Source organism: Pelodiscus sinensis, chromosome 31 (assembly GCF_049634645.1).
Source record: "Pelodiscus sinensis isolate JC-2024 chromosome 31, ASM4963464v1, whole genome shotgun sequence".
Lineage (NCBI taxonomy): Eukaryota > Metazoa > Chordata > Testudines > Trionychidae > Pelodiscus > Pelodiscus sinensis.
In genome coordinates, this window is record NC_134741.1 from 6,498,183 (window position 1) to 6,525,174 (window position 26,992).

At 50.9% G+C, this 26,992-nt stretch overlaps 1 protein-coding gene and 1 long non-coding RNA gene across 5 annotated transcripts; one reads left to right on the top strand and one right to left on the bottom strand.

Annotated features, from left to right (window-relative positions):
* Positions 1-3,988: 3,988 nt before the first annotated feature.
* On the bottom strand, positions 3,989-18,021 carry LOC142821527 (uncharacterized). Of its 4 annotated transcripts, none has more exons than XM_075912703.1 (10): positions 17,514-17,675; positions 16,773-17,233; positions 16,152-16,247; positions 13,761-13,991; positions 13,428-13,450; positions 12,611-12,726; positions 11,997-12,056; positions 9,120-9,320; positions 6,326-6,439; positions 3,989-6,039 (listed from the first exon to the last, which is right to left on the bottom strand). In XM_075912703.1, the coding sequence occupies exons 2-10, from the start codon at positions 17,142-17,144 to the stop codon at positions 4,964-4,966; spliced, it is 2,289 nt and encodes a 762-aa protein (XP_075768818.1). In that variant the 5' UTR covers positions 17,145-17,233; positions 17,514-17,675; the 3' UTR covers positions 3,989-4,963. The 4 variants fall into 4 exon arrangements, 3 of the variants coding, with proteins under 3 accessions (XP_075768818.1, XP_075768819.1, XP_075768820.1); XR_012898264.1 differs by having other exon boundaries at positions 5,902-6,039; positions 9,098-9,320; positions 17,514-18,021; XM_075912704.1 differs by lacking the exon at positions 9,120-9,320 and having other exon boundaries at positions 17,514-17,690.
* A 1,604-nt stretch (positions 18,022-19,625) lies between these two features.
* LOC142821559 (uncharacterized) lies at positions 19,626-26,961 on the top strand. The gene is made up of 4 exons (XR_012898276.1): positions 19,626-20,025; positions 21,542-21,752; positions 25,802-25,861; positions 26,749-26,961. It is a non-coding gene; the product is annotated as an uncharacterized LOC142821559 (long non-coding RNA).
* The last annotated feature ends 31 nt before the right edge of the window (positions 26,962-26,992 follow it).

The window sequence follows — 26,992 nt, forward strand, 5'->3', positions numbered from 1 at the left end:
GTATTCAAGATGTGGGCGGCCCATAGTTTCATACAGGGGCAGTAAGATATTCTGGGTCTTATTTTCTATCCCGTTCCTAATAATTCCTAGCATCCTATTTGCCTTTTTGCCCGCTGCTGCACACTGCGTGGAAGTTTTCAGAGAACTGTCCATGATAACTCCAAGATCTCTTTCCTGATTTGTCATAGCCAAATTAGCCCCCAACATACTGTATGTATAGTTGTGGTTATTTTTCCCGATGTGCATTACTTTACACTTATCCACATTAAATTTCATTTGCCATTTTGTTGCCCAATCACTCAGTTTGGTGAGATCTTCTTGGAGTCCCTCACAGTCTGCTTCTGTCTTGACTATCCTAAACAGTTTGGTATCATCTCCAAACTTTACTACCTCACTGCTTACCCCTTTCTCCAGATCATTTATGAATAAGTTGAAAAGGACTGGTCCCAGGACTGACCCTTAGGGGACACCACTAGTTACCCCTCTCCAATCTGAAAATTTACCATTTATTCCTACCCTTTGTTTCTTGTCTTTTAACCAGTTCTCAATCCAAGAAAGGACCTTCCCTCTTATCCCATGGCTATATAATTTACACAAGAGCCTTTGATGAGGGACCTTGTCAAAGGCTTTCTGAAAATCCAAGTATACTATATCTACTGGATCCCCCTTGTCTGCATGTTTGTTAACCCCTTCAAAGAACTCTAATAGATTAGTAAGACAGGATTTCCCTTTACAGAAACCATGTTGACTTTTGTCCAACAAATTATGTTCTTGTACGTGCTTCACAATTTTATTCTTCACTATTGTTTCGACTAATTTGCCCGGTACTGAAGTTAGACTTACTGGTCTGTAATTGCCAGGATCGCCTCTAGAGCCTTTTTAAAATATTGGTGTCACATTGGCTACCTTCCAGTCATTAGGTACGGAAGCCAATTTAAAGGATAAGTTAGAATCCACAGATAATAGCTCGGCAATTTCCCATTTGAGTTCTTTTAGAACCCTTGGATGAATGCCATCCGGTCCTGGAGATTTGTTAACATTAAATTTTTCTATTTGTTCCAAAACCTCCTCTAATGACACTTCAATCCGGGACAGTTCCTCTGATTCATCACCCACAAAGGAAGGTGCAGATTCAGGAATCTCCCCAACATCCTCAGCTGTGAAGACTGAAGCAAAGAAATCATTTAGTTTCTCTGCAATGGCTTTATCTTCCTTGATTGCTCCTTTTTTAGCTCGATCATCTAGAGGACCCACAGGTTTTTTAGCAGGCTTCCTGCTTCCAATGTACTTAAAAAACATTTTATTTCTTTTTGAGTTTTTGGCTAGCTGCTGTTCCTCAAAATCTTTTTTTGCTTCTCTTATTACATTTTTACCCTTGATTTGACAGTGTTTATGTTCCTTTCTATTTATCTCTCTAGGATTGGACTTCCACTTCTGAAAAGATACCTTTTTGTCCCTCACTGCTTCTTTTACATGGTGGTTAAGCCACGGTGACACTGTTTTAGGTCTCTTGCTATGTTTTTTAATTTGGGGTATACATTTAAGTTGGGCCTCTATTATGGTGTCTTTAAAAAGTTTCCATGCAGATTTCAGGGATTTGGCTCTAGTCACTGTGCCTTTTAATTTCTGTTTAACTAACCTCCTCATTTTTGTGTAAGTCCCCTTTTTGAAATTAAATGCCCAGGTGCTGGACTGCTGAGGTGTTTTTCCCACCACAGGAATGTTGAATGTTATTATATTATGGTCACTATTCCCAAGCGGTCCTGTAACGGTTATTTCCTGGACCTGATCCTGCACACCACTCAGGACTAAATTGTGAATTGCCTCTCCCCTTGTGGGTTCCTGCACCAGCTGCTCCAAGAAGCAGTCATTTAAGCCATTGAGAAATTTTCTCTCTGCTTCTCTTCCTGAGGTGACATGTATCCAATCAATATGGGGGTTGTTAAAATCTCCCATTATTAGGGTACGTCTACACTACAGAGTTAGTTCGAACTAACTTAGTTTGAATTAGTTAATTCGAACTAAGCTAATTCGAACTAACGCGTCTAGAAATAAAAACTAGTTCGAATTAGCGTTTTGCTAATTCGAACTAGCAAGTCCACATTGAGTGGACCCTGAACAGGGCTTAAGGATGGCCGGAAGCAGTGCCGGCAGGGCATCAGAGGAGGACTTAGAGCGTGGAGATGCTGTCTCAGGCTAGCCGAGGCTGTGCTTAAAGGGTCCCGACCCCCACCCCGGACGGACAGTTCTCAGGGGTGCCCCGCTTGAAAACCAGTCCTGGCTTGGAGTGCCCGGAGTGCCCACACTGGGCACATCACACCACTCGGACATCAGCCCGGCTGCACTTGCCGCAGGCTGCCATCTAGGGAGAGGGGGTACTTGGGGGGCTGCAGGAGAGCTTCCACCCCCAGAAGCCCACAGAGCCAGCCCAGTCCTCCCCATCGGGTGCTCGTGCCCCTTTCCTCCCTCACCTCCTTCCACTTACCCTTCCCTAGCCCCTTTTCTTGTTGTACAAAATAAAGGACAATTGTGTTCAAAAATGGAATCTGTCTTTATTGAACAAAACTGGGGGAGACTGGGAAAAGGAGGTGGGAGAGGGGAAGAGAAAGGCTGGGAGAGGGGAGGGCAACTAACATGATCAGGGGTTGGGAACAGGTCCCAGATGAAGAAAGGCTACAGAGACTGGGACAGTTCAGCTTAGAAAAGAGGAGATGGAGCGGGGACAGGATAGAAGTCTCTAAAAGCAGGGGTTGGGTGGAGAGGGTGCATTCAGAAAAGTTCTTCATGAGTTCCCATAAAGAAGGACTAGAGGACACCAAAGGAAAGGAATGGGTAGCAGGCTTCAAAGTAGTAAGAGAAAGTTGTTCTTCACAAAGCAAATAGTTAACCTGTGGAACTCCATGCTGCAGGAGGCTGTGAAGGCTACAACTAGAACAGAGTTTAAAGGAAAGTGAGATCAAGTCATGGAGGTTGGGTCCATGGACTAGTCTTAGCCAGGGGGTAGGAGTGGTGTCCCTGCCCAAAGTTTGTGGAAGACTGGAGAGGGATGGCACGAGACAAATGGCTTGGTCACTGTCTTCGGTCCATCCCCTCCAGGGTCCCTAGGGTTGGCCACTGTCAGCAGACAGGCTACTGGGCTAGATGGACCTTTGGTCTGACCCAGGACAGCCATTGTAAGCTCAGGGCTCAGGGTCGGGGGGTCTCAGTGGACCCCCTTGATTATCATGCACACCTGCTCCTGGGTGGCCAGGCTGGCAGCTCTCCTGCCCTAGCCGGCCACTTTCCTGTGCCTAGTGCGGAGATCGTGGACGAGTTCCACGATGTCCGCACTAGCCCAGGAAGGTGTCCGCCTCTTGCGGTCCCAGGCAAGCTACCGGGAGCCGCCAGCCTGGTCCCGGGAAGAGGGGGTGGGCTGGGGGACATCGGGTGGGTGGCTCTGTGCCGTGCCAGGTGCAGGGTCTGCTGGCTGGGTGCTGGCAGGCTTGCACCTGGCACGGGCACTGTAGCCAGCCCATGCCCCTTTAAGGGGTCCGGGGCCGGGAGGGGGGCATATGAGTTTCCCTGGTGTTGGCCAGAGTGGCCACAAGGGAAAGCTGGGGAGGGCTAGCCTCCCACTAGTTCGAATTAAGGGGCTACACACCCCTTAATTCGAACTAGTAAGTTCGAACTAGGCTTAATCCTCGTAAAATGAGGTTTTCCTAGTTCGAACTAAGCGCTCCGCTAGTTCTATTCAAATTCGAACTAGCGGAGCGCTAGTGTAGTGCCTATGAATGTTAGTTCGAACTAACGTCCGTTAGTTCGAACTAACATTGTAGTGTAGACATACCCTTATAGAGCTCTTTATTTTGGTAGCCTCTCTAATCTCCCTCAGCATTTCAATGTCAGTATCGCTGTCCTGGTCAATTGGTTGGTAATATATCCCTACTGCTAATTTCTTATTATTGGAGCATGGAATTACTATCCATAGCGATACTATTCAACATGTTGATTCACTTAATATTTTTATTTCATTTGATTCTACATTATCTTTCACATACAGTGCCACTCCGCCACCCACCTGGACTGCTCTATCCTTTCTACATATTTTATAGCCCGGTATGATTGTGTCCCACAGATTTTCCTCATTCCACCAGGTTTCAGTGATGCCTAGTATGTCTATCTCCTCCTTTAATATGAGGTACTCTAGTTCACCCATCTAATTAGTCAGACTCCTAGCATTTGTGTACAAGCACTTTAAAAATTTACCACTGCTTATTTGTTTGCCCTTCCCTGATGCTTTGGATTCCTGTGTATGCGGTTATTTGTCAACTCTGGCCCATGATTTGCCCTCTCCTCTCTTTCTGACAACAACTTAGAGAGTCTCTATCAATGGATTCTCCTCTAAGAGAAGTCTCCCTCCGATTAACGTGCATCTCCACACCAATCAGCTTTCCGAAACTTTTCTTGCACAAAAGGCCAGTGTGGACAGGCAACATGAATTTCTTGCGCAAGAAAGCCCCATGGCTAAAATGGCACATCTTTTACAGAAAATGCACATGCCCCTGTAGACGTTCTCTTGCTCAAATACTCTAACGCAAAAACTCATGTGAAAGAGTATTTGTGCAAAATCTTGCCAATACACATTGGCAGTAGCCAATTACTCTAATGCAGGGGGTAAGGAATGGTGCCCCTGGCCTCTGTTTGTCAAAGGCCAGGAGACAAATTCCCTCATTATGATCTTTGATCTACCCCTTCTGGGGCACCTGGTACTGGCCACTGTCGAAAAAAAGGATATTAGGCTAGGTGGACCTTTGGTCTGACCCAGTATGGCTGTTTTTATGTTAAAGTTTGACCTGTGTTTGAAGCCTTTTCTGCAATCAGAGCTGTTATGAGGTGACTCTCTTGTATGTTTTATCTGATGGTTAGTAGGGCAGGAGCACCAACTAAAGCTTTCCCTGCAGTCAGAGCAGGTGAAGGGTCTCTCTCATGTGTGGGTTCTCCTATGTATAACAAGGTGTGAGCTTCTACTGAAGCTTTTCCCACAGTCAGAGCAGGTAAAGGGTTTCTCTCCTGTGTGGGTTCTTCTATGTCTACCAAGCACTGACTTCTGACTGAAGCGTCTCCCGCAGTCAAAGCAATTGAAAGGTTTCTCTCCTGTGTGAGTTCTCCTATGTTTAACAAGGTCTGATTTCCCGATAAAGCTTTTCCCACAGTCAGAGCAATTGAAAGGTTTCTCTCCTGTGTGGGTTCTCCTATGTCTAACAAGGTATGAGTTCTTCCTGAAGCTTTTCCCACAGTCAGAGCAATTGAAAGGTTTCTCCCCTGTGTGGGTCCTCCTATGGATAACAAGGTTTGAACTTCTACTATAGCTTTTCTCGCAGTCAGAGCAATGGAAAGGTTTCTCTCCTGTGTGGGTCCTCCTATGGGTAACAAGGTGCGACCTCTTATTGAAGCTTTTCTCGCAGTCAGAGCAGCTGAATGATTTCTCTCCTGTGTGGACTCTCCTATGTGTAACAAGGTGTGAGCTGCTCAGAAAGTTTTTTCCACAGTCAGAGCAATTGAAAGGTTTGTCTTCTGTGTGGGTCCTCCTATGTCTTACAAGGTGATCGCTTCTACTGAAGCTTTTCCCACAGTCAGAGTAGTTATGGAGTGTCTCTCTTGTATGTATTTTCTGATGGTTTGTAAAGTGAGAGTGCTGACTGAGGCTTTTCCCAGAGTGAGAGCACTTCAAGGGCTTCTCTCTCATATGGGCTCTTTGATGTTCAATAAGGGTTTCACAATCACTACAAATGCAGGGTGACTGTTGATGGGGGATTTTCTGTTGAACAGTTTCCATGTTACTTTTCTTCCCTCTGCTTCTGTGACTGTATTTACCCTGTCCCTCTCCTGGATGGTTTCCACTCTGCCTTTCTGGGCTATGCTGACTCTCGCAAGTCTCTCCCTGCTCATGTATGTGGGAAACATGCCCTTCAGGTCTTCCCAGTAACACCTCACATGGAGACACTAGCTCCGATCCGTCCTGCTGAACAAGATCATGGTTCTCAGTCAGCATCCCATCACCTGTTGGGATAGAGAAATAATCCAGACAGGAGTTATTGTCTATGATGAGCTGAAAGAAAACTCTGAAACAGGAAAGGAAAAGGGGACACGCTAAAATAATGACTGAATTATCATGAGCTTAGCCCCCTTCACAATTCTTCCACAGAGGAGAGATCCCAGCCTCTCCCCACCCACCACACTCTGGCTCAAGTTGAAGACAGACTGAAGAGTGAGATAGACTACATGAAAACACACAAGTTACACCTGCTATAAGCTGGTTTCTGAGGCAATTTAACCGATTGCTCACCTGTGTGGGTGCCACTGATGATCTCCCCTTCCTTACAGCTCTGGTGATCTGGGACCTGCAACTCCTCCTCTCGCTCCACCCAGGAGATCACATGAGCTTCAGAGAGTGGAAATCCTGTTTGGAGAGCAATTAATCAAGTGCTAATCTTGTTCATTAAGGTCTCTGCCATTACTGCTTCCAGAGTCAGGATCGGAGTCACCCATCCAGAGAGGCTCCTTTCCCCACCTTGCAGAGACTGGGATCTGGCTGATACAAGAGCCCAGGACACACACACCTGCAGTAAAGGTGCACCCCCCCACACCTTGAGAATGGCCCAGCTCTTTCCCCAGGGGAGCTGAGCACTCTGCTGCACTCTCTAGGGTACAACTCAGTCCCCCTCAAAGCCCATTCCACCCCCCCCATCCCCAGTATCTCTGGGCAGGACAGGAACACACTGCTCAGAAGGGGAGCTCTAGGGAGGGCTGGCAGGTCTGACACCAAGGCCCCCAGACAGGGCTCAGACTGTAGTGGCCACAAGCCAGGTCACTAGGACTTGGAGAGGAAGGACTAGGTCTTGCTTCCCAAGGCTCTGTCCACAAAGCTCCTGGCTGGGGGGCTGGGCTCCCCCTGCTCTTTGGCTCAAATATTCTACTTGGGCCAGAAGGAGGCAGAGGAAGTTGTCTAAGCAGCTAAGTGAATCCTTGGCAGGCTGCTTCAGGCCCTGCCTATGCTCCTAACCCCGACTACCTGTGTCTGGGTGGGCCCTGCTAGCTGCCCACAACAGCTGCCATTCCCGCGGCTGCCCAGGTTGGCACTAGGCTTCTCCAGCGACCAGCCAGGGTGAAGCTGGGTCGTGCTGCTTCTCTGATGCTTGGGGCTGTTACTCAGCTCCTCGTCTGTAACCTTGGTTCTACTTTGCCAGCAGAAGTCTTTGTGTGGTTTCCCAGTCTGCCTCTTCCGGCGAGCCTGGCCTTTGATTTGGGAGGCACAGAATCTACCACATTTGCACCTTGTAAGCGCCTTCCCCTGAGCTTTGCCTCCACCCCTTCTTGGACCTGCATTTAGGGTTTGGAAGAGCCACCTGTGATGTGACCATGGAGATCATTGTGCTACCACAGTTACACAATCGCAAGAAACCTTGTGCGAAGTGTGCTGTGTGCCGAGTCAATGGGAAAATTCTGATCTGATGACTAGGATTATCTTGTTTATGTCCATTATTTTGTAACTAAAACAAGCCAGGTTTTGGCAGAATGGTGGAGCACTGGGTACCAACTAACCAAGAAATCACATTCCTGAGCAGGAGGAGGGCAATCAACTCAACGCTCTCTGCAGTAACTGCAAACACACAGTCCTAACAAATAGCTCACTGACCCTTGTGCACATGAACAGGATGAGGGGATAATGGATATGGATGTTTTTCTCAAACAAACAGGCAGAAGGCCAAAGGGGGTAGCAACACATGGAACGCAACATGCATTTTGTTTGTGTCAATGTGAGAGGAGGGGCAAAGCCACAGGAGGGGCATGTTGATACTGGCTGAGGGGCAGTGTTCTAGCTGCTAACTGAGCTGGTACCATTATTGGGTTGGGACAAGTCTCGTTATACCTGTGCCTGAGGAGCTGGGACACTAGCACCCTGCTCCTTTCACAATAAACCTGGCCGAGTGCTTTAGCCTCCGAATGGAGCTTAGGTCTTTCTTAGCGGCAACCCTGTGGTGTGCTGCACGCTCTGCCAGTGCCACTGGCATCAAGGCTCCAGAAAGAGCCGCACTGAATAAGCCATATCAATGCTCTGTGGCGCTAGTAGCAATTCTAATGGCACTGCAGTTGCTGAGGGAAGCAAAATTATCAATCACAGCAGCACCTGGGAACTCTGATGTAAATCAGGACCCCATTATGCTATCGCAGTGCTCATATGGAGCTAAGCATCACCCCTCTTTAGTGTAGGTATCCTTCCCAGCCCTGAGAAACAGGGACACACTATAAAAGCTAGTAAAGAGAGAAATGACCACACAGAGAGTCTAAGAGACTTGATCAAGGTCACACAGGAAGATTGTGATGAGCAGAGAACTGAACACAGGTCTCCTGAAGATAAAGCCAGACATTCACACAGGAAGAAAAAGTCCCTACCCAAAGATATTTCACTCTAAAAACACAACACAGATGACGTGATTTATCTCTACTGCACACAGAGGCAAGTGAGCCCCAGAGAGAATGAAGCTGAAGTTTTGAAAGGAAACCCAGCCTGTGCCTGAAATGCAAGGAGAGCTCTGCTCACGTTTCTCTACTACAGAGCTACCTCGGACAAAATACTCACAGAGCGTGAACTGCCTCATCCACCCTCCCTCAGCCCCAGTATCCAGCCCCTCCCACTGGCAAGAACAGCATGTCACAGAGATTAGCTAGAAGCAGGGAAGGACTCTGGGAACCACACCCTCCTTCCAGTGGCTGAGCACACTGCCACATGGGGACCCTGCAGCCACTAACAGCAGCCAGACCCAGACCTCTAGTACCTGCTGTTCCTGCCTGAGCCCTTCCATTCACACCTCTGGTCAAGGCACAAGATGGGCAAGATGGGGGGCAGAAGCGCAGTGAGACCTTAGGTGTGGGAAGAGCCACACCATTGTTACATCCCTGAACCTGCTTTCCCTGGGAGTGGGCACGGAGGGGACAGTCTTTCACACAAGAGCCAGGATTATTATGGCAGATACTCCTGACATTGGGGGCAGAGGCAATGAATAACCCTGAACCAAACCCAACCCAGATGCTCCAGAGCCCACCCAGCTGCTGTTACCCAAGGAGGCAGGAATCCTTACTCAGCCAGCTCACAGCCTCATAATTTTCCTGCATCACATCCCAGTAGAGGGCTCTCTGGCCCAGGTCCAGCAGAGCCCATTCCTCCTCAGAGAAATACACAGCCACCTCCTCGAAGCTCACAGGCTCCGCCATGGCCATTTCCTTTCCCTGGCTCTGCAGGCCAGGGGCTGAGCTGGAGTCAGACATGGGTGTTCTGCAGCCTGGCAGGGGGAGAAGAGGAATTGGAGACATTTCAGAAGAGGCTTTAATCCTTTCCAAGCCCCCATTCTTCCCAGACTCTGTCCGTGGTGACACACACGCTAGACTCTGCCATTGTGGGCAAAAGTTTTAGTCTATATATTCCATAAACAGTGCACAGGAGTTAGATCCCAAATACACATTCATTTCTGTCTGTACAGGCAGTCCCCGGGTTACGTACAAGATAGGGACTGTAGGTTTGTTCTTAAGTTGAATTTGTATGTAAGTTGGAACTGGTACATATTGTAGGGGAAACTCTAGCCAAACATTTATCCAGAGCTAAGTTTTATTCTCCCACACCCCACTTCCCTCAGTCCTTTATTCTCAAGCTGAGGTGTCTGCTGTGAAAAGCCGCTCTGCATCTCCCTGGTCTGCTGGGGGAGGGGGCGCTAGCTTCGCGTCTCCCTGGTCTGCTGGGGGGAAGCAGCTAGTGCGGGGCTGCCTCACCCCGTTTGTAAGTAGGGATCCAATGTAAGTCGGATCCATGTAACCCGGGGACTGCCTGTACCTGGCTTGTGTTACAACATTACTGAGTCTGTAACAATGGGATTTAGTTCTCAGCACCCAGTGTTTCTGATAAGCCACATATTCATCTGCCTGACCATGGACGTAGGTTAAATGTAGGCTGCTGTATTTAAAACCCTTAGTCTTCATTCACTGATTTGCAGCAAACTTTTCTCTCTCATCTGAAAGACGTTATAAACTCTTTCCACAACAGAGTCAGTGAAATTAACACCACCATTCAGATGTTTATTATTAAACATGTGTGCTGAGTGTTAGCAGGATGAGATCTTAAAATTAAAGAAGATATTCTCAGTCATGCAGTCTGACCCCCTCAGTGGCACAAGCCATTGCACTTAGTCCAGTTACCCAGGCACAAAGCTCTGTTTCCCCACAGTAGCTGTGTCTAGACTGGCAAGTTTTTCCGCAAAAGAAGCTGCTTTTGCTGAAAAACTTGCCAGCTGTCTACACTGGCCGCTTGAATTTCCGCAAGAACACTGACAATCTCATGTAAGAAATCAATGCTTCTTGTAGAAATACTATGCTGCTCCCGTTCAGGCAAAAGTCCTTTTGCGCAAGAGGGCCAGTGTAGACAGCAGAGATTTGTTTTGCACAAAAAAGCCCCGATCGCAAAAATGGCAATCGGGGGTTTTTTACGCAAAAGCGCGTCTAGATTGGCAAGAACGCTTTTCCGCCAAAAGTGCTTTTGCGGAAAAGCGGCCGTACTGGTCTAGACGCTCTTTTCCGCAAATGCTTTTACTGGAAAACTTTTCCGTTAAAAGCATTTGCGGAAAATCATGCCAGTCTAGACATAGCCAGTGCTTTCTAGAAAGTCCCCCAGTGATTTGAAGACATCAGGAGATGGAGAATCCACCAGCTTTTTGCTCCTTTGTTTCAGTAGCTAATCCTCTTCCCTGTCGAACATTTTTGCCTTTTCTCCAGCCTAAAATAGTCTGGCTTCAGCTTTCACTTACTTGGCTCTCACTGAGCCTTATCCAGTCAATGGCGTGGGCAATACATTTTGATGGGGGGCCAAATGGAATGTGGCTGAGAGCTGCACTCTTTCATGACATTAATGCAGGGTCTGGGATGAACGTTGGGAGAAGGAAGCAAGCTTGGGGTAAGGGTTTGGGATGCAGGACAGATAGAGGGGGTCTAGGAGGGAGTTTGGGTGAAGGAGGCAGGCTGTGATTTAGGACACTGGATTCGCCAACTACTCATTAGATATTTAAAGTAACTTCAATTTAGGTAAGTGGCTGAGTGGACTAATAAGGGGTTGTGGGTTTCTGACCACAGAGAGCTCTTGCATATATAGATGCAGGAGGAGTACAGAGTTTGGGCATGGTGAGTGAGGGGCAGGAGTGCGGAACAGAGATTAGGAGGGGAAGGGAGAGGTTGGGGTGGCAGAGGCAAGTCCTGGACAGGAGATTTATCTGAGTGACTCCTGGCCAGAGGCCAAGCACCTCAGGAAGGCAGGGAGCCTGCCCGACCCTCTCACAGGCTGCAGGGCCATGTGCATGTGTGAATAATTATGACCCAGAGGGGAGGGAGCGCGGTGCTTTGTTTCTGGCCAGAAACCGGCCAATGAGATTGTCCTGGGGGGTGGAAACAGCACCTGAAGCCTTCCCCCCTCCCCTCCAGGCTCACAGTTGCTTTCTGAGGGACTTGTAGATGGGGAGTGGCATCTGTGGGCTGGATCCGATGGCTTGGTGGGGTGGATCCGACCCATGGGCTGTATTTTGCCCAGGCCTGCACTAGACATAACAGCCTTTGGGGATCCAGAAGTTTCTTGCCTTGAACGAACTGATATAGTGGAAGCCAGGCAGCTCACTGCCTATTTATTGTTTGAAACCAACCCCATATTGAAACTGAGCAGTGAAATCTGAGCTTGAAGGTGTTGTCCACTGTGCGCTTTAACTTCACCCCTTTAGCATCACAAACCCATAGACCGGTGTTTCTCCAAGTGTTCATAGGTCCCCATGCAGTGCCCCTGGGTCTCCTCACTGATCAGTGCGTGAGAAATAAGGCTGTGTGCACTGTGGTCACTGGGTCTGGTTGATAACTTCAATGACAATCCCATGAGGATGTTTTCACTGGAATTTTCTCATCATTTAAAGACTCTCCACCTGCAAACTCACCCTGTCTGAAAGCTCCCAGGGATTTTCCTCTTGCTCTCTCCAGTGTAGAGGGCAGCGTCTCTGGTGGGGGAAGGGATAAGGGAGGTGAGACTCCAGGCACTCCTCTTTATAACAATGTCCCCACTCTGAACTCTGCATTTCAATTGTATCAGAGACCAGACAGAGACACACTCAGGAATGGAGTATGAAAGAGTCTGAAACTTTCATTTCCTCTCTCACTCGGGCACCTCCCAGCAATGGAGCCAACATCCCCGCAACCTGTCCCAGGAGAGACAAGCTGTACGTGAGATTTACTTTTCCCTCCTCACTCTCTCCCACTTGGTTTCTCATTCAATTACTGCTTGTCATAACCTGGAGCTGTGGTGGTGGGACACGTGGCCAACACTGTAACTTTAACCATTTTGATCTCTGAATGGGAGGTCCAGAGTTTGCAAACCCCTGGCTCTATCTCCAAGTAGCTGGGTCTGTTCAATCAGTGTCTCTAAGGACAGCAGAGTGATGGGGCCGTCATTCTCCACGTGGGAATTGAGGCAGAGGAATATTGGCTTCAGAGGCCAGATTCAATGGTCTCAGATAATTTAACCACTTTCCCCTCATCCATCCCTTCCAGGTACCTTTGAACTCCCTCAGAGTCTCTGACAGAGCAATCGTTTTCTGAGAAAAACTGCTGACTTGGTCTTCCAGTTCAGGGGAACTCTCCTCTGGCAGCTGGAATTGCCCCATCTCACACCTGGACAGAAACAATTCAATGTGATTGTATGTCGTTTACTGCTGATAACTTCTGGCTAGTAAGTCTCAGCTCTAACAGGCCTGGAGTTAGAATTCCTCCAATTTTCCCAGCCTGAGAGCAAGGACAACACAGTCCATGGCCATGCAAATTTCCCCTGAAAGGCCCCATTGCTGTTCTTCATGTCTGGCCTGAGGAGACTGGCTGGAGGACAAAAGGGGAATTGAGTCTTCATGGCCAACTCACTCCTTGGCCTTCAGGCACTGAAACACAAGAGGTTCCCAGGTGAAGGACTGAAGGAATCTGTCCAATAGGGACTAGACTAAGACACCAGCTCCACCCTCCCCCAGCTCCTCCCACACAGGTCCCCAAACAGCCCTCAGGTGGGACGGACTCTTGGTCCTTGCTGCCCCGGGCTGACTGTGCCCAGTGCCCAGCATTGACAGGCCCATGTTCCACCCCACAGTTCGGAGGTAGCCAATCCACAGGGAGGTAACAGCTCCAGGAAACACTTGAGGTCAGACTGTGCCCTGAATGGGGAATTCCAGAGTCTGCTGTGCGAGAGTGAGACCCGCAGAATTAAATAAATGAAAAATATTCGTATCTAACATCTGGCTGTAGAGCCCTGTAGAGATGTGGTGCTAACATCAGCTCCAAGCTCTTTCCCTGTGCTGTGCAGCGTGAGGGGAGTGAGAGCCACATACCTAATCAGGGTGCTTCTGATGTCCTAGAAAAAAAAGACACAGAAAAGACTCTCAGCCCCATTGGACACACACAGGGGACATCAGGGAAGGGATTTTGCAAACATGGGAAGAGAGGCCCTGCCCTGACCCCAGGAAAATGGATCCCCTGAGCGAATGGGACTTTACAATCTCTAGTAGCTCTGTGCCTGTAACTTTACAAAGCACAGCAATTACTCACATGGCAGCAATGCACATGGAGTTACACCCAGATCTGACAACTGGACCTCAGCACTTGTGATTCAGGAACCTCCCTTTCCTGTGTGGGGAGCTGGGATGTTTCTCCCTCAGTCTCACCTTCAGGAGTTCATTTGCTGGCTTCTGACACTTCCCCTCCAGCTCACTGATCCGCTCGCTGAGATGGGAAATCTGAGCAGAGAGTTTCCTGACAGTGTCAGTCTGGAGCCTCCCAATCTCCTCGTCCAGCTTCTCCAGCTGGGCCAGCAGGAGTCGCTCTTGTTCCTCCAGGAACTGCCGCAGCTGCTGAAACTCGGCCACAATCATCTGCCTCTCGGCTTGGGACCATTTCTGTATGAAAACAGGGAAAGGGCTGGTCAAGGGCATGAAAGGAGCCCAGGGCCCTTTCATGGAGAGCTGAGTGTGCAGCAGGGAGAATTTCTTGGAAAACCCTAAAATGTGTGACATTTGACTCTACTTTGTGGTTAGTAGGCAGAGGTGGCTCTCCCAGCATCTCCTTTGGCCCCTGTGTCCCCCTGAAAGGAATTTTCCCATGTCTGTCATGGGCAGCTATGACGTACTGTTGGTACCTTGCTGGTTGCTGGGCTTGGGCTGTGGGTGACCCCCACTGGTTACTGTCTGTACCACGGCCCAGCAGAGTAGCTGATGGTCAGGGAGGTAACCTGTTCGACCAGTTACCTCCCAGGGAGAGGAACAAAGGAAGGTGGAATGCCGCCACTGCCTGGGGGGTAGGGTTGGAAGGGACTTTTTTTAGTGTCGGCCTAGGAAGCAGGGGAGAAGGAGCTAGGGAGGGGGCTGGGATTGTAGGGCCCAGTCACCCCCTATCTCAAGGGGGGGCACTGCGGCCTCCTAGCCCAGTTCCTGAAACCAGATTACATCTGTGCTGTGCTGTATCCTGGAGAAGCAATAAACTCCCTCTATTCTACTGGCTAGTGGAGTCTGTTCGTGCCACTACAGGGGTGCAGGAGGCGGGGGACCCCGATGTGCCGCCACCGTAGCATCTTTTGTTATTCATGGGCTCTGGAAATTCAGACCCTGAGCAGCATGAGGCAGGACTCAGCACCACCCTGACAGAGATACCCTGGGAGGAAAAAGAAGGAAACATGTTAATGTACCAAGTGAGCAGAGAGCCCTTCAGGGGGACACTCAGCTCCTTTGGGGAGGATGTCTGGGAAAGCCACAAAGGCTGGACTCATGCAGGGCCGCATTATGACTTTCGTGGGCCCTAGGCACTTTTACCTTCATGGGCCCTTTCTTCCATAAAAAAAAAATATATTAAAAATGATATTTTACGACTGCGTTGGTATAAAGACGAATCTAAGCCAGCCTGGATTATATTCGTCTTTATACCAACGCAGTCGAAGTATCAGATACTTCGACTGCGCTGAGGCAAAGTTGGCCTCCTATCCGCCATCATTCAATTGGCGCCTATGGCCGAAGCCATATTGGCAATACAATTTACAGTCACTAAGCTTCTCACTATAGTACAAAATAATAGTGCATATATCAAAGTGTTCTCCGTTTTGTTTACTTAAAAGGTATGTATTATAATTAATTTCATCAGTAAGTTATCTCTTTAGGTTAGTGATTACCTTATATAATTTATTAATTTTGCAAATACGGGATTGTTATTCACTAAATACGTGTGAATAAATTTGAATGGAATGAAGTGCACATGTATATTTTATTGTGTTTATATTGGGTGCTTAATTATAACATTTGAAAAAAACCGTTACATCTCAAATATACTCACCTTAGTTCAGAATTGATAAGTAGTTCCATAAAATTATTATATGTATACATGTGCAAGAAAGTATTCGGTAAAAATGCAAATGTGTATTACTGATGGAAATTCCGTTATGGTGTAATATCCGATTGTTGAGTTGAGCTCCAACTTTCGATTTGAATTATTGCAATTAATAATATAATATAAACAATTACATTTTTAAATACTGTGATTTTTTTTGTATTTTAATAAACATTTTTCTGAGCCCTAAAAATTTCGTGGACACAAGGTACTTATGCCTTCGTGGGCCCCTCCCACCATAATAATATCAATATTAAAAATTATTTTTGATATAACTTTAACTACTTCAACATTTTATTTTTTTTCTTTTTTAGGCAAAATTTAATACATTTTCGTGGGCCCTAAAAGATTCATTTTTTTTCTGATGTGAGAAAAAATTAAAACATTTTCTTCGACCCTAAAAGTTCATTTTTTTCTTCTGATTTTAAAAGAAATTAAAACATTTTTGTGGGCCCCTAAAAGTATTGTGGACCCTAGGCACTGTGCCTAATGAATAAGTTGGCCCTGGACTCATGCACTGACATGGATGCTCAAGGCCTTTCTACACATGGATCTCACCCTGCAATCCACGATCCAGGAGAAACACAAACAAGCCCAACCTCACCAAGGCCACACAGGAGTCTGCGTCCTAACACAGCCCTCCCAATACCAGTCCTTGCTGGTCCATAGCCGCAGGCACCTACCAGATACTCCTGGCATTTCCCTTCTGCTGTTGTTTTCCTTCCCAGCACCTGCTCTCTCTCTTCCCTCAGAGTCTTCAAATGGGCCTCCAATTTTTCCTGAAGAAACAGATATAAGCATGAGAGCAAACCCCATCAGATGTTGGGAGCCCATCTGTCTGCCTTTAAGAGAGTCCCTGTTTTGTGGAGTTCTGCCCCTGTTCACCAAGGACTTAGCCCTGGACATGGTTTTGTCCGTAGAAGGAGACTGCGGATGCAGCACGACACCTGCGAGGGCGGGGGAAGGATCAGTGGTAGCACCTTTAAAAAGAATGATGCACGTGGGGATTAGGGAGGTAAAAAATGGTTAACAATACTAATCATTAACAGATTACAATTTTATCAATGACAGTATTTTTTAACCTGCTGACAGGTAGGGCTGATAGTGGAAATGGGCTCTCCTGGGCCAGGGATCTCTCTCGAGGTCTGCCTGGGGTGGCCACAAGGACTGCTGGCTGATGGGAACTCCCAGCAGCTGCAGACTGACATTAGCTACCAGAGGGAAGCAGGCACTGGTGGGGCAGTGGGGAATTTAACCAGTAACTAGCACTGATAATTAAAATGCACTGGACAGCCACTCTGTACCTTGTACTCCTGGGCAGCTTCCTTTATGGGCAGCACCCTGGGAGCCTGGGATCTGTCACACACCACACAGATGGGAGTTTGAGTCTCTTCACAGAACAGCTTCAGAGCCTCCTGGTGCTCCCCACACACCCCGTCCCATCTTGCTCTCTGTGCTGCCTGGAAACTCAGCGGCTTGGCTAGTTCCACCACGTTTGCCAGCTGCCGGTTGGGCCGGAGGGGTCCCTGCTGCTCAGTGTCTCTGCCCTGAGGGCTGAGGGGGGCCTGGCAGGAATTGTGCCCACACTCCAGAGTGACAGGGGCTGTGAAATCCTCCAGGCAGACGGGACGCGGCGCTTCCTCCCGGACACTTTCCACGGGGCTCTCTGCAGCCATGGCTGCCTCTGGGCTGGGGAGCAGAGGCCGTGTCACTTCCCTGAGCTCAGCAATAGCCGGACAGGTCCAGGGGCGTGAGGGCACCAGCACTGAGAATAAAAAAAAAAAAATCAAAATTAAAAAACGAAAAAGCCCCCAAATCTTCACTCACCGCTGCCCCCGCCAGATCCTCCCCTGGGCCCCTCAGCCACCTGCCCCAGCCAGACCCCCCCCCCGTCTCTGCGCCCCTCAGACCAGGGCCCCTCCTCACCCCTGTTAATATCCCCTCCCCCAGCCCCTCTGTGCGCCCCCGGCCCGCCCAGACACCCTGCGCGGCGGGACAATCAGGAAGCCCGACGGAGGGACCGCGGGGGGGGGGCGCCCCGATACCTCAGGGCGCGCGGCGCGTGACGTTACTGCGGCCGCCGCGGGGCGAGCGGGGAGTGACGGGCAGGGACGCACTAAACTGCCGGCTGCGGGGTGTAGAATGGGGCCGGCGCGGTCAGACCGCGCATGCGCAGCGGGCTAGTGACTCCGCTCAGAGTCCAGCGCCCGGGGTTTAGCTCAGCCCGCGCGCTGCCCGGCCACGCCCCCAGCGCCGCAGTGCAGCCCCTGTCCCTCCATCGCCCCCACAGCCCGGCGCCCCAGCACTCGGCGTGGCAGCCACTGGCCGCAGCGGGAGCCCGACGGACCCCGCCCCCCACTGTGACGTTGCTTTCTCCGCCCCTTGCTCTCGCTCCGATTGACAAGGGTTCCCCGGGCTGTCACGCCTCCGTGGCCGCATCATCAGTGACGTAAACTGCTCCGCCCCTTGCTCTCCCGCCCGGGTGACGGGGATTCCTCTGGCCCTGCTGCCACGCCGGGAGTGACGGGGCTGCCCAAAGACGATGGGGGCGGGGCCGGGGCTCCACGAACCAATGAGAGCAGGAGCCCAACGGACCCCGCCCCCCACTGTGACGTTACTTGCTCCGCCCCTTGCTCTCGCTCCGATTGACAGGGGTTCCCCGGGCTGTCACGCCTCCGTGGCCGCATCATCAGTGACGTAATTGCCCCGCCCCTTGCTCCCCCGCCCGGGTGACGGGGATTCCCCTGGCCCAGCTGTCAGGCCGGGAGTGACGGGGCCGCCCAGAGACACCGAGGCCGGGGCAGGGACTCGGAAGGGGGCGGGGCCGGGGCTCCACGAACCAATGAGAGCGCGGAGCCCAGTGACGCGCCTGCTGCCGCCTCCCCCCTCCGGCGCGAGACACGGACCCGCCTCTCGGGCCACTGGGGCGGGAGCGCGCGGACTCGGCCGGGCTCGGGCCCCGGAACGTGTCACCTGCGGGGGGGGGGCCGGGTCCTCGCCCTGGGCTGGCAGCTCCCGCGACTCCCCCCCCCCCGCGACCGTGACAATCCCCCTGCGAGCCCCCCCGCAGCCCCCTTGCAAGCCCCTCACGGCCCTTCCTGCGAGCCCGCCCCCTCCAAACCTCCCACCTCATCCCACGGGGCTTTGGCAGACACCCCAATACCCTGCAAAGCCCCGCACTGAAGTGCCCCTGGGCTCTGTTTGCAGGACGCGGGCCGCAGGGGGCGGGTCATTTGGGGATCCCTGTTCTGTTCATTCCCTTTGGGGCACCCGCACTGGGCACTGGGCAGACAGGACACTGGGCTGGGGGGGCCTTTGTCTGACCCGGCCTGGTCGGCAGGACGCTGGGAATGGGCCACAGAGGGCGGGTCACTGGGGATCCCTGTTCTGTTCATTCCCCCTGGGGCCTTTGTCTGACCCGGCCTGGCCGCTCCTGTGCGCATGAGACTCATAAAGTCATGAATTTTGGCAGCGCTAGTGACACAGGCTCCTTTTGGAACGAGCCAGAGCAGCCTTAGCGCACGTCAGAATCGGGCCCTTGAAACATGGATTCCAGCTGGAATAGGTGTTTGGCCTGAGAATTGAATGTCACTGGGCTTGGAGGGAGCAGATGCCAGCGAACCTCGATTTCACTGTCCACTCGCAAATTGATGAAAAATCTTTCCCTTCATAGTAACTGAAAGTTCCACACAGGCCCAGGAAGAGCCGGGCTGTTTGAGAACTTCTTATCCTTGAAGGACTTTGACTTACTCTGTTTTGAGAGTCACATTAACAATTTCCGGTTTAACAATAAAGTTTTTCCTGTTTGAATCTCAGTGTCTGTCACTGAATAGTTACTGTCTGAGCCAAGTACTGCCTGCCCCTCCCCCTAGCATTTCCCACTGCTGTGAAAATTGAACATGGGAAAACTGCAACTGGGAGCATGTAACTAGATCCATATAAATACTCAACTGTTACTTTATCTGTCAACATCACACATCAAACACAATGAATTCTGCACAAGATTCACTCTCACTCCTTATAGGCACAGTTCTGGGAGCTGAGCATCACAGCCTGGTGGATTCTGGGGAACATGTGATTCCCCAGGGACCCTCCACACCAGCCCAGGGGCAGGTGCCAGAGCCAGCCTGTGGGACATTGATCACCAAAGCCTCCAGGGCTGGGATGTCTCCTGCTGGCTCTTCCCCTTCCAGGAAACAGCCTGAGTCAGCTCCAGGGAGGGGAACAGCCAGCTGTTGCTGGAGGCAGGTAGAGCCTGAGCTCAGGAAATTGAAACTGATCCTCTTTCCCAGCCCAGAGGGAGCCATGGCCGCAGCAAGCACAGTGGAAAGTCTCAGAATGGAAGTGACTTGTCCTGTCTGCCTGGAGTATTTCTCGGACCCGGTGATCACAGCCTGCGGGCACAATTTCTGCCGCGCCTGCCTCAACCGGTGCAAGGAGGGACCCGGCTCAGCCGTCACCTGCCCGCAGTGCAGGGACCCTGTGCAGCAGGGACCCCTCGGGCCCAACAGGCAGCTGGCGAACATGGTGGAACTCGTCAAACAGCTCAGTTTGCAGGTAATGAAGGGAGCAGGCAGGGGCGGGGTGTGCAGGGAGCACCAGGCAGCGCTGAAGCTGTTCTGCCAGGAGGATCAAGCCCCATCTATGTGGTCCGCAGAAAGTCCTGGGTGTACCAAGCACACACGGTGCTGCCCATCTGGCTAATTTCCCTGACTGTTCTCTGGCCCAGTGTAACTCACCAGCCAGCTGAAGCCTGCCTGGCCCAGGAGAGGCTGTGACAAAAGAAATGCTCCGGCTAGGGGGCAACAGAGGCCAAATTCCAAGTCTTTAAAGACACTGGATGTGAGAAACTTCTCTGAGATGCTCAGCGGAATCCTTCTGAACCTACCCCTCCCCCCCAGGGAGAAATGAGGGCCTGTTACCGAATGGGAGGGGTATGGATCAGCAGCAGGCTGGCCTCTGGGAATGTGCTGCCTTCAGACAGGAAAAGGGGAGTTACAAGCTGCTGTTGTTGTTACAGGTTTGATTACTAGAATTTAATGTTATTACTTGTATTTGCATCGCAGTTGCCATGTGATGTCCGGGCTCTGCACAAAACACAACCAGGGACAATCCCTGCCCTCAGCAGTTTACACTCTAGATAGACAAAAGTTGGGAAGGAAATTGAAGCACAAGGGGAGGGGGGGAAAGAGAAGAGACAGTGAATCAGCTAGGCAGTTAGCAGATGAGGTCTGTTTAGAGCCTTTGTTTCTCCAGACACAGTTCATGATCCTAACCACTAAGCCATGCTGCCACCTCAGCCCCAGGGCTGAAACACGTTGGTTAGGTGAGAAAGATGCCCAGCAGAGAGGTGGTTTCCCACTGGGATGCTGAACTCCTGGGCTGCTCCGGGAGAGGTTAAACTCAGATGCTGTGACCGGCACTAGAGGAGATCGCTGGGCTGAACACTGTGTGGGACCCAAGAACTTTGAGTTCACCCACAGCAGGGCTCCAGGCAGCGCAGGGCCACGCCAGACACCACTGGGAGCAGACTGGGTTGGAGCAAAACTACCCCCAGGCTGGAACTGCCCAGTGCGACTCTGACCTGTGCCAGGCAGCCTTTGGGAATCTCCCAGGATGCACTGCTGCCAGGAGCTGTACCAGGCACTGGAGCAGTGGGTACCTGCCCAGAGGGTGTTACCACTGCAGGGCAGCGCTGGGGCAAACCCCAGCCACCCTGAACAGAAATCAACCTGCTTAATTAAGGGAGTCACAGACCCATCCCCAGAGCACAGGACATGCCCACGCCTGCCTGCCGGGCCTCCCCCACCTGCATTGGTCGGCCTCCGTGGGCCTGTCCCTGCCTCTGTCAGACCATCCCCACCTACATCACTCTGCGTGGAGGTGCCGCCCCCTCCAGCCCCCACCCTCACAGGTGTCCTGCTGCAGCCTCAGCTTAGTACCCATAGGGTGGAGTTAAGTGTCAGAAATCTGTGGGTTTGCCAAGTTCTCCCTGCTGCGCACTCAGCTCCCCATGAAAGGGCCCCAGGCTCCATCCATGTCCCTGACCAGCCCTTTCCCTGTTTTCATACAGAAACAGACTCAAGCCGAGAGGCAGATGATTGTGGATGAGTTTCAGCAGCTGCGGCAGTTCCTGGAGGAACAAGAGTGACTCCTGCTGGCCCAGCTGGAGAAGCTGGACGAGGAGACTGGGAGGCTCCAGGCTGACACTGAACTGGAAGAACAAGTCAGGGGTTTCTCCCAGAAAACCACTGCGCTGTCGGAGACGCTGAGGCAGTTCACAGGTACCGAGAAGGGATTGGGGAGGGGAGAGTGAGCGAAGCATCTGAGGCCATAGAAAGAGACCGTTGATGGTCATTTGGTTCCTAATTTGATGAAGCTTCTGTTGAATTATGGGGTCAGAATGGTGCCCACTTCCTGTCCCAGAAACTCAGGTGGATTATTTGAACCAGATCAGCCATACTGTCACTGGTACATTCTCCTGCACATCCACCAACGTAATATATGCCATCATGTGCCAACAATGCCCCACTGCTATATACATCGGCCAAACTGGACAGTCCCTACGTAAAAGAATCAATGGACACAAATCTGATATTAGGAATGGCAACATACAAAAACCTGTAGGGGAACACTTCAATCTGCCTGGACACACAATTGCAGATCTAAAAGTAGCCATCCTGCAGCAAAAAAACTTCAGGACCAGACTTCAAAGAGAAACTGCTGAGCTACAGTTCATCTTTAAGTTTGACACAATCAACTCTGGATTAAACAAAGACTGTGAATGGCTCGCTAACTACAAAAGCAGCTTCTGCTCTCTTGGAATTCACACCTCCAGATCAGCTGCTAGAAGTGGGCCTCATCCTCCTTGATTGGATCCACCTCGTCATCTCCAGCCTGATCCTGGCCTGCATATTTATTCCTGCCTCTGGAAATTTCCACTACATGCATCTGACGAAGTGGGTCTTTGCCCACGAAAGCTTATGCTCCTACACTTCAGTTAGTCTATAAGGTGCCACAGGACTCCTCGTCACTTTATTTGAACCTTATTTGTCCCAAAAGCCACTTTGTAATTGCACTGACAGTGCACTAAATGGCCAACACACAGACAGAAAGGCACCCAGCTCCGTGTTGCTCTCTGCAGAGACGCTGAGTACACAGACCCCACGGCTCACAGGTAGAGCCAGGAGTTCGCAAACTCCGAACCTCCCACTCCTGTCAAAGGGACCCAAGCGGGTGAAGTTACTTTGACGCCAAAGTCTTGGCAGGATCTGGGCCTAGGCTGTGACAAATGTCAGGAAGTGAATGAGCCAAACCCAGTGGAGTCTGCAGTCGGGGAGGGGATGTTGAGGAGAAAGCGAATCTCTTCACAGCTTGCCCTGGGCTGGCTGTGAAGCTGCAGAGAGATAGGTTCTTTTGCTGGGAGAGGCCTGAGTGAGACAGAAAGTAGGAGGCTTCAGGACTTTTTAATTGCATTAATTGCCTAGCTGAAGTCGAAGTAACTTAATTCAGCTTTTAGAACCATAGAATCATAGGACCGGAAGTGACCTCAGGAGATCATTGAGTCCAGCTACCTGCCAAAAGCAGGACCAATCCCAGTTAAATCTTCCTAGCCAGGGTTGTGTCAAGCCAAGACTTAAAAATCTCTAGGGATGGAGATTCCACCATCTCCCTAGGGAACCCATCCCAGTGCTTTACCTCCCTCCTAAGGTAATAGTTTTTCCTAATATCCATCCTAGACCTCCCCCACTAAAACTTGAGACCATTGCTCCTTGTTCTGCCATCTGTCACTACTGAGAACAGCCTCTCTCCAACCTCTTTGGATCTTCCCTTCAGGAAGTTGAAGGCTGCTATCGAATTCCCCCTCACTATTCTCTTCTGCAGACTACTTCTTTTTAAACGTTTGTACTCCAAGTGGAGCATAGGTCATCTACAAGTCTCCACCTCACTGTGTCTTGAGACAAAACTTCTTGGTGACTCCAGGAGTACCCCAGTTGTCATCCTCAAGTCTCAGTAGATCTTGTCCATGTTATCTGAGGTCTTCTCTTTTGCATTTTCCTTGCGGGTTCCATGTGAGAGTTTGACGGGCTATGCTGGATGGTGGTTTACTGAGTGGCTACGTCTACACTGGCCCCTTTTCCGGAAGGGGCATGTAAATTTCATGAGTCGTCGTAGGGAAATCCGCGGGGGATTTAAATATCCCCCGCGGCATTTAAATAAAAATGTCCGCCGCTTTTTTCCGGCTTTTAAAAAAGCCGGAAAAGAGCGTCTAGACTGGCCCCGATCCTCCGGAAAAAGCGCCCTTTTCCGGAGGCTCTTATTCCTTTGAAGTAGGAATAAGAGCCTCCGGAAAAGGGCGCTTTTTCCGGAGGATCGGGGCCAGTCTAGACGCTCTTTTCCGGCTTTTTTAAAAGCCGGAAAAAAGCGGCGGACATTTTTATTTAAATGCCGCGGGGGATATTTAAATCCCCCGCGGATTTCCCTACGACGACTCATGAAATTTACATGCCCCTTCCGGAAAAGGGGCCAGTGTAGACGTAGCCAGTGTGTGGCCTACCCATCCCCACTTTCTTCTCTTGATTTAAATGTCAAGGCTGTGTCTACACTGGGCCACTTATTCCGGAAAATCAGCCGCTTTTCCAGAATAAGCTGTGAGCTGTCTACACTGGCTCTTGAACTTCCGGAAAAGCAACAATGCTCTACTGTACAAAATCAGCTGCTATTCCGGAAAAGCTACGCTGCTCCTGCTCGGGCATAAGTCCTCATTCCGGAACACTGTTCCAGAAAAGGGCCAGTGTAGACAGCCCAGTAGTCTTTTCCGGAAAAAAGCCCCGATCGCGAAAATGACGATCGGGGCTCTTTTCCGGAAAAGCACGTCTACATTGGCCACAGATGCTGTTCCAGAAAAAGGGCTTTTCCGGAAAAGCAGCCTGCCAATGTAGACGCTCTTTTTCCGGAAATACTTATAACGAAAACTATTCTGTTTTAAGCATTTCCGGAAATTCATGCCAGTGTGGACACAGCCCAAGTGTTTCTTGTCCTGCTCTGTTCCTGAACTCCTCATTTGGGACAAAGTCTTGCCATTTGATGCAAAGGGTGTACCTCAGGCACCTGTGTAGGAATGTCTGTAGCTTGTGATTTGAAGACTTGTTAGTACGCCCGGCCTCGCGTCCATACAAGAGCACACTCTTCACATTTGTTTGGAAGACCTGCAGTTTAGTCTTCGCAGATATTATTTGTGAGCTCCTTATGGGACAAAGAGTTTTAAATGCAGCTGCTGTTTTCCTTATCCTAGCAATGATATCCTTGTCTGTGCCTCCATCTCTGCCCATAATACTCCCCAAGTAGGTGAACTGTTCCACATCTTCCAAGTTATCCCCTCCCAGTGTGATGATGTTGTTGCTGGATTGGTTCATCCTCATTGTCTTGGTCTTTCCCTTGTTAATGCTGAGTCCAATCATTAAGGCAGTTTTGTTTAGTGTTGCAACCTTTTCCTCCATGTTTTCATGTTGGTGTGAAAGGAGGGCGACATTATTAGCAAAATCAATGTCCTCTAGATGTATGAAAGGTGTCCACTGAATGCCCAGCTGATGGCCATCTGTTGCCCTGCTCATAATCCAGTCCATTGTGATCCAGAACAGGAAAGGTGACAACAGGCACCCTTGTTGCACTCCTCAGAGTACGCTGAAGGATTCTGTCAAGACACCATTGTGAGCAGACTGAATAAGCCCAAATCCGTCAGCCTCTCCTCGTAGGACAAGTGCTCCAACCCCCTCATTATTCTGGTTGCCTGCTGCTGGAATCTCTCCAATGCATCCACATCCTTTCTCTAGTGGGGGCCCCAGAACTGGACACAATACTCCAGATGTGGCCTCACTAGTGCCAAATAGAGGGGAATAATCAGATCTCTAGATCTGCTGGCAATGCTCCTCCTAATGCATCCTAATAAGCCATTTCTCTTCTTGGCTACAAGGCCACCCTGTTGACTCATATCCAGCTTCTCATCCACTGTCATCCCCACGTCCTTTTGGAGCTGTCCACACTGCAGGCAGTGGAGAGAAGAGCACGCTCCTTCCCACTTTCCTTACTCCTTCTGCAAGTAGGTCTACCAGCATCTACAGAAACGTCCCTCTGTTTGATTAGCTGTTTTAACTCGACCGCTAATTCGAACCCTGGGAGATCGACAGCAGCAGCCTCGATCTTCTCTGCAGTGTAGATGGCCCCAAGTGTGTCTCTGCTGTAATGAAAACCCAGGTCTGTGTGTTAGGATTGGGGGTGTTGTGGGCAATATGGACTCCTGAAATCTCCCCTTTCTTCTCCCTTCCCCCACCAGACACGTTGCCCTCTGTCCTGGAAGGAGTAGGAGGAAAGTCCCTGGAAGCTTTCAAACAGGGTGAGGTTTCAAATGGAGACTGAAAATATTTTCCTGAGCTTGTAGCTCAAGTCACCAACCAAACCCCCAGCGACCACGACAGGCAGAGCCCAAACCTGCCCACTGAGCGGTGAGGAGCCTCAGGGGCACTAGATCAGAAGGAGGAGGGGCCATGTCCTGCCCCTTTAAGAAATGGGATGGTCGGACCCCCCCACTTCTCACTATGGGCGCAGTTTGCAGGCAGGGGGCTTTGCAGGCAGGGGCTGCGCTTTGTGTCGGGGCAGCTGATCGGTGCAGCCCCTCCTTGGGCACCAGCCTCTGCCCTGTGCTGGCCCCTCCTAGTGACCCCACCCCAGATCCCCTTCCCCAGAGCCCTGCCCCCGGCCAGGCCAGAAGCCAGAGCTGGGCTCCCCCAATTGAGCCCTGCTGCCTTCAGGAGCCCTGGACCCTCCACTGCCCTGGGGGTGACTAATGCCCAGGCCCTGCTCTCTGGGGTGAGGCGGCTCTTCCCCCGCGCTGCCCCCTCCCCTCTGTGCCCTGGGCGGGGGGGTGGAGGCTGCAGCAGGGGAGGGAGTTTCCCTCTGGGGGTAAAGCTGGTACCTGCCTCCCCTGCCCCCCCTCCCACTGGACCCTCCTGCTCTGGGCCTGGCCCTGGGGGTGGAGCAGCCCGAGCTGGGGGCAGGAGGCTGCAGCCTCTGCACACAAATGAGAAGCTGATGAAGCGGGTCCCATTGCCAGGCTGAGGCGCTGCAGTGACAGCTCAGCTCAGTCTCAGGGCCCAGGACAGAGGCAGCTCCCTGGGGCCCAGGCCTGTCCCAGCCACAACAGGGCTGCTGGGGAGGGTGAGAAATGGCCCCAGCCACCCCCAGAGCTGAGCTCTGCCCCTCACGCCCTGATTCTCTCTCCAGTGACTGTGACTCTGGATCCAGACACGGCTCATCCCCACCTCGTCCTGTCTGGGGATCGGAAACGTGTGAGATGGGAACCTACACAGCAGCCACTGACCAACAACCCGGAGAGATTTGACTCTGAGAAATGTGTGCTGGGCCATGAAGGATTCACATCGGGGAGACATTGCTGGGAGGTGGAGGTGGGGGATGGGTGTTACTGGGCTGTGGGGGTGGCCAGAGAGTCTGTGAAGAGGAAGGGACG